General features: G+C 40.0%; 2 protein-coding genes across 8 annotated transcripts in view; both read right to left on the minus strand.

Moving 5' to 3' along the window:
- TRPC1 (transient receptor potential cation channel subfamily C member 1) overlaps positions 1–11,515 on the minus strand; it is a 46,076-nt gene extending 34,561 nt beyond the window's left edge. Inside the window, exons 1-5 of one of the 4 annotated variants that reach the window (XM_073359773.2) lie at positions 11,162–11,514; positions 9,758–9,912; positions 6,583–6,684; positions 4,360–4,604; positions 1,051–1,182 (exon numbers count right to left, since the gene is read on the minus strand). In XM_073359773.2, the coding sequence (XP_073215874.1) occupies positions 1,051–1,182; positions 4,360–4,604; positions 6,583–6,684; positions 9,758–9,912; positions 11,162–11,297 (770 nt within the window). In that variant the 5' untranslated portion in view covers positions 11,298–11,514. Of the gene's footprint in view, positions 1–408; positions 495–1,050; positions 1,183–4,359; positions 4,605–6,582; positions 6,685–9,757; positions 9,913–11,161 lie in introns of those variants that run through there. The other 3 variants (XM_073359774.2, XM_073359775.2, XM_073359776.1) reach the window with 3 other exon arrangements.
- Positions 11,516–15,082: 3,567 nt separating this feature from the next.
- The window catches only part of PLS1 (plastin 1), an 83,817-nt gene continuing 82,704 nt past the window's right edge, over positions 15,083–16,195 (minus strand). For all 4 annotated transcript variants that reach the window (XM_073359778.1, XM_073359782.2, XM_073359780.1 and 1 more), the window contains one exon: positions 15,083–16,040. In XM_073359778.1, the coding sequence (XP_073215879.1) occupies positions 15,905–16,040 (136 nt within the window). In that variant the 3' untranslated portion in view covers positions 15,083–15,904. The remainder of the gene's footprint in view (positions 16,041–16,195) is intronic.

The following is a 16,195-nucleotide window of genomic DNA, read 5'->3' on the forward strand; positions in this document are numbered from 1 at the left end:
CATATCAATTCTGTCCCCCGCATCTCAGATCTGCTCCTCCTGCAGCTCCAGGAGGTCTTCAGGGTCTTTACAGTTTTTCCTTATTACAATAAGCCTGTGCTTTAAGTCTTAATGGTCTTATAAACTAACATCTAGCAGCAGTTCTTTACTTGCATCATTTTATTCCCATCTCTTTACGAAAGGCTAAAACCAACCTCTATATGAATACTTTAAATAGAAGTGGTAATTAACAGTCGCCAAATATTTTGAAATTTTTAACAGGAAAAAAAGCCTGATTAGTTTAACACAAAATCATGTGGCTTGTTAGTTTATAATATAGACATGGCACTTTTGGTATCAAATATTTTATTTATTTATTTTTACATTTTAGTGTTCATATAGAGTAAGCAAAGAGAAAAACAAACAAACCTGAGTCGGGCTCCATGTGGACAAGTGCTGTATAGTGTGTACATGAACCCCAATCCTGACTTGCAGAATTCCTTGTTATCTTAGTCCTGGCAAATTACAGAATATGTTTGAGATATGAGTAAGCTAGAAATTGTGTGGGCTAGGAACTAAGTGTTGTGGTGTCCAACTAGTTTTTAATATCAATTCACTTCATATTTCGACTCAGATCTGGGGAGGTGAAAAGCTGATGACACTAAACACACTCAAGTGCCTACCACTAAAAAGGATCAAACGATTAAGGCTATGTCTACACTAGAGAGCTTACAGTGGCATCGATGTACCGATGCAGCTGCGCCACTGTAAGATCTCTCATGGAATATTTACACCTCTGAGCGACACAAATTTTGCCGACATAAAGGGTAGTGTAAACATAGCCTCATTATGGCAAAATGAAAAAGTTTTGGCAGACACTGCTCAGCAATGTTGTAACTACTTTTTAAAATGTGTTTGATGATTCATCAGTCTTAATTCATTCCTCACCATTAATCTCAATCTGATTTTTTTTAATAGCTGACTACAGTGCCAAACAAACACAAAAACATGAGCTATGTGGAAAACAAAAGAGAGAGATAAAAGTAAGTTTGTATTTCTTTTCATTCCTACCTGAATTCAACTTCGACAAGACTTAGCTCTTTTAAGTCTGCACTAAGTTCAAAAGCTCTCAGGATTGGATCTTCCTCTGTCAACATTATTAAGGCAGGACTGGCCAAACAACGATAGATGTCAAGACGAAATCTGAGACAAAAGGTTCAGAGAGTAAGGCAACTTCTTAAGATGAAGACGCTTCATTTGATTAGCATTTGCAAATCGCATTTGCAAATCACAATACGTTCTCAAATCTCAGAAACGCTAAAACTAATTTAAAGAGAGATTACAGCCATAAAATCGGGGGGTGGGCGGGTTCATAAATCTCACTAGGTAGGGTGCTCACATCTACTTTGAAGTCCATTGCAAAAGGACAAAAGGAAATTATAGTTCCATTTATACTCTCCCAGAGCATTTATGCCTGCTGATTTTGATTTTAGGCCTAAAGACAACATACTGGGTTACTTAGAATTTTCAAGTGAGAAACATTTAATGTGATGTGTCAAAGGAGGAAACGATTTTGAGTCCAATTCTGCAGTCCTTCATATATGAAGAACTCCCATTATTTTAAATGGAGTTTATATCATAGGAAGGCTGCAACACTGGCTTGCTCTATTCTCCTCACTGCTATTCCAACCACAGTCAGTACAGCAGCAGAAGACATCAGTTAAAGTAATGCTTGTTCCAATCAGACAGCAGGACTGGTAAATGACATGAATTTCAAAGGTGCAAGGTCACATAGCATTAATCATGACACACAGAAAAAGTCAAAAGGAATGTATTAAATGAGGCAGAAGCCTCAACTTTAATAAATGAACCTCAAAGCAATGGAGAACGGGAAGCAAAATGCCTCTATCTTCAACTACCGAGCAGCTATTTGGGTCCAGTATGGTAAAACTGTCTATAGTAACCAAGAGGGAAGGGAGACAACATCCTTATACCATACCCTCGTTCATGAGATGAGAGTACTCACTAGTGTGACTTAGCTTGTATGAGATTTAAGACCACCCTCATTCCAAACTAATCCAGGTTGATGCCAGTAGCCTCCTGTGTTCCATGCTCAATTTTTTACCCCAAGAGCATGTTACCCATTCAGTCTAAATGCACTGGACACCAGCTGCAAGTTGCAACGAAGTTTTGTGTTTGTTTTTCCCTCCCTTTTAACTACCTTAACTAACTAGCCAGAACTCTGGGTTGCTATGAGGAAGGTTGAAAAAAAAAAAAAAAGACATGATCCTATCTTGTGTGGTGGGGGAATGATCAGGAAATACTCTTCATCTATGTAATGACCAGTAATTCTCATCCTGCTAATATCAGATTGTTGTAGTAGGCAAAATAAGTCTGAACTTTAAAGGAAAATTAATGGGCTATAAGTGCAATAAAAATAAACTTCATATCCGTTGCATAAACATAATCCAAGAAAGTTTTTAGTTACCAAGATTTCCATCAAAGATCTCTAAAAAGCAATGTAAAAATTATTTTGGAAACTGGAAGGATAAATTCCAATTTAAAAATACCTGTTAGAAATTGATTTTTGATCCATTAACAACTATTTCCATTAGACAAGGAAATAAGTGTTTCACTCAAATGCAAATCAGATCAGTTGGAGAGGATGTAAACCTAGTTAAAAACTTTTTTAAAGACTAGAATATAAAATTAGTAAAAGTCTTTCCAGCTCAGGCTCTGCAACTGAGAATATTAGGTTCCATCAACACTACAACTTTTACTGATTATATTGAACTAAACAGCAACCAGCAAAATGTTTAAAAAATAAATCACACGCTAATTTGTCATAAGATTTCAAAAGGTCAGAGCTCTGAGGATAATTTGATCCACTGTGCTCTAGTCTTAAGTGTCACGAGAACAATTAGGGGAAAAAAAAAAAACAGTAAATGCGGTAATTTCTATTTAATACTAGCTCTCTTAAATTATCATCACAATTAGAGTTTTAGTGCATGTAATCCACATTGTATCTGCAAAGGAAGTGTCAGCAATTTCTATAACGTCAGAATACTGAAGTCCAGAGAAAGCAGCAAATGTAGGTGTGTTAACCTCATTTACAGCACTGCTTTTCCCTTTGCAAAATTTATATGTAATTTCACAGTTCCAAAACATGTACATCATACCTCCCACACCACCTTTACACTTCCACTCTGGAACAAAGTTGTCAAATCTCAATAGTTCATTTCAGTTTCATCTATATGTAACTTTCTTAGGTATTTCTAAGGCTATGTCTACACTTTTGTCCGTCAGGGGCGTGAAAAAAAAAAAAAAAAAAACACCCATTCCAACTGACAAAAGTTTCACCGGCAAAAGGACCAGCGTGGACATCGCTATGTCGGTGGGAGACACTCTCCTGCCAACATAACTACCGTCGCTCATTGGGGTGGTTTAATTATGCGGTAATGAGAGAGCTGCCAGCATAGAGCAGCTACACGGGAGACCTTGCAGCAGTACAGCTGTGTCGCTGTAAGGTCCATAGACATAGCCTAAGTCACTAATATCTTGGTGTAGATTCTGATATCCTTACTTATACTGAAGTCAACGGGAATATTCATGGAGTAAGGTACTACCCAACATGGGTAAGGGTATCAGAATATTGCCCTTTGTATTTGAATGCCAATACCAGTGCTTTCAATTTAGTTTTGAGCCATTTAGACACACAGGAGTTGCTCAAAATGTCAGACTGTAGCTACAGTCCACTTATACAACCTTTATATGTATGGGAATTATTCTGTAAATACCTCAAATATCTAATTATTTCCAGTCTTGAAGTATTTTGTTGAGTTTAATAAATAAAATTTGTGGTTTGAGTCAGCAAACTGCTTTTCCATTTGCACCCTTACATCATACTTACATAAAATGTAAAATATCATATTCCATTTAATTTTACACATTTGGTTCTCCATTTTCCAAATTAAGTTCTGATAAAATGTTGTTTTCTTAGGCTTACAACCCTCCTTCTAGCATAAATTACAATTATTGAAAGAAATTAGATAATTTACTATATTTGAATTTTTTCCTCTTTTTTTCCTTCATGAAATTAGTTAATAAAAATAAAGTATTTTTAAATGAAAATTTTATTTCTATGGCTCCCGCACCCAAAGACCCCCAACACCTCACAAAAAGACATACTTAAAACAAATCTGAATAAACACCTTCAGATCACAGAGGGAAACCGAGGAAACCCCACTGACCTCCACCAAGGCATACAAGCTCAATCTATCCCAAAATAAATATATGAGATAAAATACACCTCTAAATTCCAACTTAAAGAGAGACATGTTGACTCTGAATGATGCTACAGATTTATGTAGTTTGGTATACCTTGAGGATTTTTTGTTATTACCAAGATCTGATATTTCTGACCTGGAGTGCCGTAGGCTATCTTTTTTGTTCTTTGCTGTGCACAAGGTGCATTCACAGCCAACAGCATGAGGTTTGGGTAGAGATATATCCTGTTTTAACAGCATAGTAAGGATTTCATAGTTGTTACGATGAGCAGCTAGAATGACAGGTGCTACATCCATAGTTGTTGAGTACTCTGGGTTCTGAATACGCTCCATAAGTTTCTGAAATAACATTTAGACAAGTTTTAGATTATCACATGCAACTTTATTAAAACGTTTATCTACAAGTTATAATTAACATGATTGATCAACATGGGCCCAAGTCAAGTTCTGATTAACACATTCCCCCCACCAATAATCTTGATTTCACAAATTTGTAAGCTATCTAAATATTGGAAATTGCCTGCCTTCCAAAGATACAATTACACTATTGTCTCATTTCAGTTCTCAGAGGACAAATATACACATTAATTATAGTCAGCAAAAAGGACAAGGGTTAAAAAGCCATGAAGACTGAACCCTCTCAATCACCAGAAAAAACCGTCCCTCAGTTAGGGTTCAAGAACATTAGCAGAGCTGTATGGAAAGACTATTCAGCTGCTCCTCACATTGCACCTGTTCTGAGGATAAAGAAAGAACTTTTAGATTCTAGGGCAATAATTTTTGGTGCCTTTCACCAATACAAAATTCATATGAGCAATGAAGAATAAACATTTAATTTTTGCAACCTGCATTATTTGGACAGACTTCGATGTGGGGAAAAAATGCTGCGGTTTCCCTTGGTAAAGGAGTTCTCTCTATATGTTCCATTACTTCTCTGATAAAATTCTATATGTCCATACTCAGATCTTTTTTTTTTTTTAATTAATTTACTTTAAAATCGGAGCTCACCCCTTCTATAATGTAACTCCCACTTAAAGGAAAGTTTACTTTCTCTATTTCCTCAACATATCGTGAGAAACATGTGATAATGACTTTAGCAAAATAAGAGTCCTTCAGAACTTTGGGGAATCCTGGCTGCGAAGGAGGAAATCATTTATAATTCGTCACAAAAGCAGGTGGTCAGTATCACACTTTTTTTTTTTGTTCATGAGTTGGAGAAGACAATGTTCATGCTCCATTCACTCATGACTTTGCTTCATTCCGCAATCTGAGAGTCAGTCATCCCTAACACAAAATAAAATATGCAATTCATAACCTACCCACAGGCAATCTCCCTTGAATTCTGCTTTGTACTGTACCAACAGGGAATGCTCGGAGCTATATAAATTGTAAGGAATACTACTTTGAAAGGAAACAGTGTTAAGGTTAAATGAGATCCACTTACATATTCATGAGCTATTTGCACAAAAAATTTCAACCATTTTGTAGCTCTGAGAGAGATAGCCTGGTACAATACATAAGAACTCCAACTGTTTTCTTTTAAGGGCCCTATTTCATTGTGTCTCTTCCTTTTTTATTTCCTCTTGGAAGAAAACTTAAAAGATTAAAAACATTTTCCACATGTGTAGTATGTGTCCTCATGGAACTGTCAGAATGAGAATCTTGTTATGAGGAAAGAAAATTGTTTAAAGTTGCCCATAGAAAAATAGAGTTCAGTATTTTTTTTTAAATCTTTAAGTAAAATTTTTTCTTGAGTGATTTTTTTCCCCATTCCAGTATTCAGGTGCAGAGAAACTATACACAACTGATTTGTAATGTGCACATGTACACATGCATACTCACCTCACTGACTCCTGCAGCATTACAGACATGCTTACTCATTACAAGGTTTTTCCACTCAGTAAAACTTTTTAAAGCACCTTGATATTTAGTGATTGTAAGGAAGGATCTCAAATTATTAGTTTTTAAATGAAGGTAGAAATTTCAGGTGAATCTTAAATTCAGTAAAGTTTTACCCCAAATATACTGGGTTTTTTCAGTCAGACCTGCCAATAATTTGTACTACAAAAAGGATTTACAAGCATCGATTTTTTTTACTTTTCATGTGTGTAATATGATAGTTAACACTAACTTTAAATTAATAGTGTAAATATACTATTCAAATCAAGATCCTCATATGAAGATCTGCATCTGTAACAGGACTGAATGTAGACCTTAGTCTTCAGTTAATTTTTTACAGCCTCTTAGCCTTAGAGGATTTTTTTTTTTTAAATTTCTGGTGTACCAACTAAAATTAACAAGAATTAATAGTACTAACTACAATAGTTGGTCTTGAGGATCGTTTTGGTCGATGATTAAGTAATATATCAACAGCTCCCACCACTTCTGAGTCAATCGCCACCAAAAGTGCATCTGTAGACTGAAGAGAGAAAATTGGAGGTTAAATCTGAAGCAACAGTAAAATAGTCAGTATGCAAAAAAAACAAAAAAAGTAGGATTTTGAAGTTAAACAGCAAATGATGTACTCAAATACATTACAAAGAACTACAGAGTTTTTTTTTTAAAAAAGACTGCCATAAAATGATGAAGATGCAAAAGAAAAATCACTACAATTTTTGGCAGATATAAGAAATATGCAGGAGCAGATTAAATTCATTATAGAGTAAAAGTGATCTTAAAAACAGCATAATGGAAGATAGATAGAAAACTAATACAAACAAGCTTCTCCCGCATTACTATTCTCCAGGGTCAAACCTGCAATCCTTGTTAATCTAAGCAAAGACACTGTTTGTAGTTTGAAGTCTGTACTAAATCCCCAGGAGTGTCTCCTACTAAAACAATGCATAATCTGCAGCATTAATCAACATTATCCATCCACTCTACCACATATAGGGTGAAGATTCAAAATCTTTGGGTCATTCTATGAGTTTACATGGTGCTAGTGACAGTTTTGTTCCACTGCAAGAGTGACCAACAATGATCTGAAAAGGAAAGTGATCCCCCTCAACAAACTTCATTCCTAGGTCCTGGACTGAAGGAGCTGAAACAAGATATAATTTAAAGAAATGTGACAGAAGGACCAATGTTGAGGGCTCTTTAAAATGCGTATGTTGTATCCTGTCTGAATGAGGGAAAAAGACACAAACCATTCAAGAAGGATCAAGGAAGAGAGTCTCTGGCTCCTTGCCATTTTAGCAACACAAAATATAATTCCTGCCTGGAATATCTCTATTTGGCTTGGTACAATTGTAGATGATGTCTACATGATGATTTAAGAATAAATAGACACAAATCAGACGTCAAGAATTATAACATTCAAAAACCAGTCAGAGAACACTTCAATCTCTTTGGTCACTCGATTACAGACCTAAAAGTGGCAATTCTTCAGCAAAAAAACTTCAAAAACAGACTCCAGCGAGAAACTGCTGAATTGGAATTCATTTGCAAATTGGATACTATTAATTTAGGCTTAAATAGAGACTGGGAGTGGCTAAGTCATTATGCAAGGTAGCCTATTTCCTCTTGTTTTTTCCTACCCCCCCCCCCAGATGTTCCGGTTTAACTTGGATTAAAACTTGGAGAGTGGTCAGTTTGGATGAGCTATTACCAGCAGGAGAGTGAGTTTGTGTGTGTATGGGGGTGGGGAGGATGTGAGAAAACCTGGATTTGTGCAGGAAATAGCCCAACTTGATTATCATGCACATTGTGTAAAGAGTTGTCACTTTGGATGGGCTATCACCAGCAGGAGAGTGAATTTGTGTGTGGGGGGGTGGAGGGTGAGAAAACCTGGATTTGTGCTGGAAATGGCCCAACCTGATGATCACTTTAGATAAGCTATTACCAGCAGGACAGTGGGGTGGGAGGAGGTATTGTTTCATATTCTCTGTGTATATATAAAGTCTGCTGCAGTTTCCATGGTATGCATCTGATGAAGTGAGCTGTAGCTCACGAAAGCTCATGCTCAAATAAATTGGTTAGTCTCTAAGGTGCCACAAGTACTCCTTTTCTTTTCTCGTTACAGTGTGTATGGTAACACCCATTGTCTCATGTTCTCTGTGTATATAAAATCTCCCCACTTATTTCCACTGTATGCATCCGATGAAGTGAGCTGTAGCTCACAAAAGCTTATGCTCCAATAAATTTGTTAGTCTCTAAGGTGCCACAAGTACTCCTTTTCTTTTTGCGGATACAGACTAACACAGCTGCTACTCTGAAACAATCAACAATGAAGCTGTACAGGGTTGTACACTGATCCTTAACTATTCTGTTGCTTTGTAACTCTTCCCCCAGTCTCCACCATTTTTCATCTTTACTGCTGATCAATCACACATTTTAATAGTGATCATCTTTAGTTAAGCCAATCTTCCAAAATTCCATTATCCTGCATGGAGCAAATAATTTTATTTTGAAAGTGGGAGTAAAATATCAGTTTCTGTCCATTACCATCATGGTAAAGGCGAGAGGGTAGGTTCTGTCTGGACTGGTAACTTTTCATGAGGCTTCTGCAAGGCTAAGTTAAACCACCTTTTATTTTTCACTTTACATTGTTCTTTGTAAACTTAACATTTCTGTTTAAAAACGGGGAAAGTTAGAATAGAAACTTGTCCCCTCTTAGCAACAGAGGAAGCAGCATCTTATCAAGGAAAGCTTGGTGGGCAGCACATGCTTCCACTGCTTGAAAGACACTGGAGAAAGCAGGCTTAGAGGGAGAGCTAGCCGTCATCACAATCACCTGAACAACTTGGGAGCAAAGCAGAATTGAGGAATGGCAAGAGATTCAGACAGAAAGCTTGTAAGTCAAAACTAAAAATTCACAGGTAGATGCACTTTCATCATTCCACTGAATTAAAATCCCTGTCAGTCAGAGATCTATGTTGAACCTTATTCTAACCGCAGTGTGGAAAAGAAGCAACATTGTGCAATTCTGAAATGAAACAGGAAAAAAAATGGTGCTACTTCTTATATCGTAATTAACTTTTAACATCATGTAAAATATAATTATTTAACAATACACTGTACCTGAACTCTGAACTACAGAAGTGTATGCTTGCTTTAGACTAGAGCTAAGATACTTGAAAAGAATATTTAATGTTCTAACTTCAATCTTCACCCATCCTAAAAGTTGTTATTATCTAGTGGCGAAGTGATATTTGCATTCTAAATATTTTAAGAATTTACAATTCCATTGCAGAATATTAAAAAGTAGTCAGTAATTTGTTTGGGGAACAATGTGTGCACTTGCTCTGCAGCGCAAATAACCAAATTATTTCCAGAGCTCTACTGGAATCACTGAAGATGGTGATGCACTAACATGAAAATAAACAAATTTGCCATCTTTATTTAAGCTCCACTAGAAACATGACGTAGGCATGGAGGAGGAAATCAATGTTTACCAACTGAAAAAGGACAAAATTGATAACATTTTTCTTGCAGGTTCTGAAAAGACAACAAAAAACAACAAGGACAATAACGAGTGTGTAGTGGTTCTGTACCTGACAGCCATAATCCAAAAGAAGCTGTAGTATGTCCAAGTTTTCATTTTCAATGGTAATGGTTATAGCATTTCTCCCAAGCACATCCACACAATTTATGTTCATGTCACCTGAGCTGTTCTGCTCCAAGAGTTTCTTAACCATGTAATAGTCACCTAAACAAGCAACATATGAATATGTCTTAGTATTTTGGATTCATTTTTACTGGTATATATTCTGAAAATTAAATAAAACATAATACTTTTATCAATTAGAATAAAATGCAAAGCATATGCTCATGGTAAAATTTAAGATGACTTTAAATATGAAATAATCTACCAGTAATCCATGACATCTGACCAAAAATATTTAACATATAAGCTGCTGAGCAGCCAAACTAGAAACGGGTTATTTACATTAGATGTGAAATTAAACAACACAGTTAAGTCACTCTTCCTCACCCCTTATAAATCCCAACTCAGGAAAGCTCTTAAGCACATGCTTAGATTTATTTTTATTCAGGAAAGTATTTAAGCTTCTGCTTATGTCCCACCAGTACAAACTCACGTGCAAGTGCTTTTCAATGATCAGGGCAATGACTCCTATGTACTGTATGAGACTAAAGAGGAACCAAGTTAGAGTCCCTGTCTTTTTCAATGCTATTATTTATATGACTCTTTTCTAATTTGACTCTTTTTGTCAGTGTTACAAGTTTTTAATTATAAAAAGGGGGACACAAGCATTATGATGCAGCATTATTGAACCCACTCACCCCTGATTCACACAGGAGGAAGAAACCAGAGAGAAGTAATACAGAACTTCCCCTGGGGCTCAGCGATCCATTTTATGGGACAGGAAGCAAATTATTATGTGCAGGGGCCTCCACAGGGTGCAACACACAGGAAAGTATGGTCCCTGCCTGGAACAGATTACAAGACATAATAAGTCCCGCTTTCCCTCCTTTCTACTTTTATTGCCTTTTATGTACTTTATATTCCTCTGTGTGTGAAAGTTCATATGATGGATAGTTGTCTCCTCTGCCTGCTAACTTCCGCTGTGGCGTCCAGGCTTCTTTCATTATGTTCTAACGTAAACATTCAAACATTTAATGGGCAAAAAAAAGGTTTCCGGCTAGAGAGGCGCTTTGTGCAGCCTGCGCTGCGAGGAGACCTTTGACCACAGCCCTAACCTATTTATACCTGAAACCCCACTGGGAGAAAAGGGACTGCGGGGCCTGAGCCTAGCGGGCAGAGGCCGGCTGCCCAGCACCGCGCACCCTGCCGGCGGGCAGAGACCGGCTGCAGGCCAGCTCGGGCCCCCGCCCCCAAAGCGGATGCCCCACGGGAGGGGCGGCGTCCCGCCCCCGTGTCACACGAGCCCGACCCCGACAGCGGCCCCGGGGCGAGGGGCGGGCTGCGCCCACACCTTTGTCGCAGGCCAGCAGGAAGAGCTTCTCGTCCAGGGTGGTCTCCTCCTTCACCTGCCTCACGTCCTTCAGCGCCAGCAGCTTGTTGGGGGAGGCCGAGGCGGACGGGTCCGAGCTCTGGTACAGGGCGGCCATGGTGCCGGCTCCGCCAGGCCCATCCGGGTGCGGGGGGCCCGGACCAGCCCGCCCCGGGGTTCCCCACGCAGCGGGCCGCCCGGCAGCCGCCTCGCACCCGGACAGCTGGGCCGTAAACCCGACACTGTCAACACCGTGCAGGGCGGGGAGCGACCTGTCGCCCCGCTCGCTGCGCAGGCGCGGGGGAGAGCCACGGGCCCCCGAGGAGCTGGGCCTGGCTGGAGGACGTGGGGCGGGGCCCAGGACTCAGGGAAGCCAGACTCCGATGCCTGGGGCTGAGGCAGGTGCTTGGCTCCTTCCGTCTCTGGGTGCTTCTCCCCCTTCCTCCGCTCAGGGGCGCTGTCCGCTCGGGGAGCCTGCCCCCGCCTCCCGGGCAGGTACATTAACTGACACCCGCGGTGGCAGTTCGCCTAAGTTTCCCCTCCTCGGCCCCCCATTCCTCACCTCCCTGTTCCTCCTGGGCCCCTTTTCTCCCCCTTGTTCCCAGGGGTGTCCCTTGCTCTAGGTTCAGAGTAGCAGCCCTGTTAGTCTGTATCTGCAAAAAGTACAGGAGGACTTGTGGCACCTTAGAGACCAACCAATTTATTTGAGCATAAGCTTTCCTGAACTACAGCTCACTTCATCGGATGCGTGCAGTGGAAAATACAGTGGGGAGATTTTATATACACAGAGAACATGAAACAGTGGGTGTTACCCTACACACTGTAACCAGAATGATCAGGTAAGGTGAGTTATTACCAGCAGGAGAGGGGACAAAAACCTTTTGTAGTGATAATCAAGGTGGGCCATTTTCAGCACTTGACAAGAATGTCTGGGGGGGGGCGGGAAGGGGGGAATAAACATGGGGAAATAGTTTTACTTTGTAATGACACAGCCACTCCCAGTCTTTATTCAGGCCTAAGTTAATTGTGTCCAGTTTGCAAATTAATTCCAATTCAGCAGTCTCTCGTTAGAGTCTGTTTCTGAAGTATTTTTTGTTGAAGAATTGCCACTTTTAGGTCTGTAATCGAGTGACTAGAGAGATTGAAGTGTTCTCCGACTGGTTTTTGAATGTTATAATTCTTGACGTCTGATTTGTGTCCATTTATTCTTTTACGTAGAGACTGTCCAGTTTGGCCAATGTACACACTTTCTTGTCAACTGCTGGAAATGGCCCACCTTCATTATCACTACAAAAGGTTGTTTTTTTCCCCTCCTGCTGGTAATAGCTCACCTTACCTGATCACTCTCGTTACAGTGTGTATGATAACACCCATTGTTTCATGTTCTCTGTGTATATAAAATCTCCCCACTGTATTTTCCACTGTATGCATCCGATGACGTGAGCTGTAGCTCACAAAAGCTTATGCTCAAATAAATTTGTTAGTCTCTAAGGTGCCACAAGTACTCCTTTTCTCCTTGCTCTAGGGCAAGTGGGGCAGGTTTTATCCAGCCTGGGAGATGGCCTTGTGCTGGGGTAGCTAAGTACCTCCCACACTAAGAAGGTGATGGTGTTAGTATCACTATCTCACCATTTTATCATGAATCTTATGTGGTGATTTTCTTGACCCTGCCACCTCCCCCCAGGAAGTCATGTGATTTCATGAGACTCTCAGCTTTCATTTAAAAAACCAGTATATTTCTAGTCCTCATGGTTGTGGAGAAGACATGAGTCCTAAAAATACTCCAAAAAAGACCTTAAAAATCTGGGGCTTTTTTAATGCACACCGTGTCTGTGGTGCAAGATCGCCTTCCTCCCTTTGATCATCTATCTGAGAGAATTCCTCTGGGCTGCCTCCACTGGCTCCATAGATCCCTTTGAAGAGCAGCGGGTGCTGTCCGGGGTTCTCTGCTCAGCATAGGCGCTGACTCTGGAGCACCCATGGAAAAAAATTAGTTGGTGCTTACCACCCACTGGCAGCAGGCTCCCTGTCAGCACCTCCCATCTGCCAGTGGCCCTGCCAGTCAGCTCCTGCCTCTCCCCCACCCCCCGATCAGCTGTTCCCAGGTGGGGAGGGGAGAGGGAGGAGCTGGGACTGGCACACTTAGGGGAGGAGGTGGAACTGGGTGGGAAGAGGCTGGGGGAGGGGGATTGGGAGAAAGAGTGGTGCCTGGGGCAGAACAGGGGTGGGAAGAAGCAGGGTGGGGGTTTGGGGAAAAAGGCCTGGGGTGGAGCGAGGCTCAAGCACCCCCAGGACCTCGAGGAAGCCAGTGCCTGTGCTGAACGGTGTCCCCTTCAGGTTCCCTTCTTCTGGCCCTGTGACCTCACCCCGGTTTCTATTTTCTTATTCATTGTCCTCCAGAATCATTTGAGCCCCAGATTCAGTTGCTCCTCCCCTTAGGCTACAGGAGGGACCTTCAGGCGCTCCCGGATATCAATACGTTGTTGTCCTTAGAAAGCATGCTCACAACCATAGGCGCCGACTCCAGAGGCTGGAGCACCCACGGGGAAAAATTGGTGGGTGCAGCCAAGTTCCCTTCCCTGCCCCCCCTCACCTCACCTCCACCTCCTCCCCTGAGCACGCCGCGTCCCCTCTTCTCCGCCTAACTCCCAGTGCTTGCTGCTGCAAAACAGCTGTTTCGCGGCGTAAGAAGCTCTGGGAGGGAGGGGGAGGAGCGGGAATGCGGTGCGCTCAGGGGAAGAAGTGGGGGTGGGCATTTGGGGAAGGGGTTGGAATAGGGGCAGGGAAGGGGTGGAGTTGGGGCAGGGACTTTGGGGAAGGGGTTGGAATGGGGGCTGGGCTGGGGACAAAGGGGGGTCCAGCACCCACTGGCGCCAGCAGAAGTCAGCACCTATGCTCACAACAATCAGTAACTCAGGACACCTGGGAGTGAGCGATGCAGGACTGTCATTTTTTTTTCTAGTGTGACAGTATAGCGAGAGTTTATAACAGACAGTGGGGCATATAGAGCAACCCATTGTCAGAGAAGCCAGGTCAGAATAATATTTTTATCATTTTGGAGCTGTGTACCTCAGGAAGAAGGACAATGGTATTGTAGAGCATTAGTCCCTGTAGTATGGAGGTTGGGCAAAAAAATCTTAGATTCAATCTATCTCAAATAAAGACTTCCAGCCATGAACTAACTTGTCTCCAGAACCAGGCTAAGTGCATCAAATTTTGTGTCAGAAGATTCAGTTCCCTGGCCATGGGTTGGATGTCTTCTAAGGCAACTGAGAATAGAAATAATAGAATAATATTGGCAAATATTAACAGCTTTATTATGGACCAGGTAGGCATTGCCCCTATTAACCACCAAGCAAAGAAAGGCTCTGTATGTCATCACTAATCCTCTGAGCTGTTCAGTATCACCTTATATAATATCATCTAGTTCAAGGTGTCCTCTTTGTGTCAGTATGCTGTGTCAGATATTAGATTATTAATATTTAGTCTAATCCGGTTTGTTCATTGTTCTTGTATCTTGTTGCTTTTATTGTTTTCATGTTTTGGGAGGTAATGTGTCTGCTTTTACTTTTTTATTTTTATCCACAATTACTAGGTATTTAGTTGAGTATTCTGTCTTATCTGGCTGCTTTTAAAATAATTTTATTAAATATTGAAGTACCATAAGTGTTTGGCTAAAATTTATAGGTACAGACACAGGAATACAAATGCTCATTTCCAAAATCATAATCAAATGACTATTAGTCTTTCTCCATGCAGAAGATACTGCAACATGTTGCTTTTTGTATGTTTCCAGGAAGAATTTCTTGCAATCAAGCACCCCTTTCTAAGACATTGATCTTTTATGACAGAAAAATAGATATACATGTGTTCATTTAAAATAAATTCCAAAAGAAAATGCAGTACATATAAGCTGAGTCCCCAAACTGGACTGACCAGCTCTGTTTATTGCTTTCTGATACAACAGTTTATGAAAGTTCAGATATTTACTCCAGCTGCAAGGATTAATATAGACACATATCTTCCAGTAATGTCCATGGTACACATTTGCCTTACTATTTACTGTTAGTCTTCACTTTGATGAAAGTTTTTTTACAAAACAACAAACTATCTCGTATATTTAGGTGTTTACTCCCATATGAAAGATTCAACAACAAAACACTAAATTCTAGACAATATGGTGATCACAGGTCCAAACTAGCTCCAATAAAGTCAGTGGCAAGACTCTCATTGACTTCAGCAGGATTTGGATCAGACCTTCAGAGAATAAGGCAATGATGCTGATCTTTGTTCAGTTTGGGGAAAATATAATAGTGTTTGAATGGACTTTCACACAGCTATGACTACATGTAAACAACACCCACAAAAATCAAAATTTATTTTCACAGCAGATCCTCAAACAACATTTTAAAAGCTGATTCCTTTCAAACTATGAAAACAGTATGAACTAGGCTTGATTTACAAGATTTTTTAAAAAGCAATACAAGAATGTAACCTTAATTTGGTAATGAACATATTACCATAAATAATTCATGTAATATGAAATTGTTTGAATGAAACCTTCAATAGTATAAACAAGTTATTAAAATGTAATTAATGAATATATATCAATACTTGTGCATACGAATTTATCTCTGGTTTTATATCCATTAAACTTCAGAATCTTGTAAACTGTGAGGCATTTATCATGTTTAACATGGCAGAAACTTTTATTAAATGTCTAAATTATTTTATTTTGTTCAGTCCTCTTCCCATCAAGCATGCAAACACTGTCATAACCATTTTTGGCTTCACTTCTACTAGATCATCTGGCAGTGCATAAATACGAGCACCAATCTTTCGAGCAACTGAAATGGCATATCTTGAAAAAACGAGAGAAAATAATATTATTTTACTAGTATCTATTCCCTATGTTTTGAGACATACCATGACTATTAACACATTTTAATAAAAAGGTAAAAAATACACATCCAATCAATATTTCAATGTTGGGGAAATGAATGTAATTTACTGAAT

The sequence above is a fragment of the Lepidochelys kempii genome, chromosome 9 (assembly GCF_965140285.1).
Source record: "Lepidochelys kempii isolate rLepKem1 chromosome 9, rLepKem1.hap1, whole genome shotgun sequence".
NCBI lineage: Eukaryota > Metazoa > Chordata > Testudines > Cheloniidae > Lepidochelys > Lepidochelys kempii.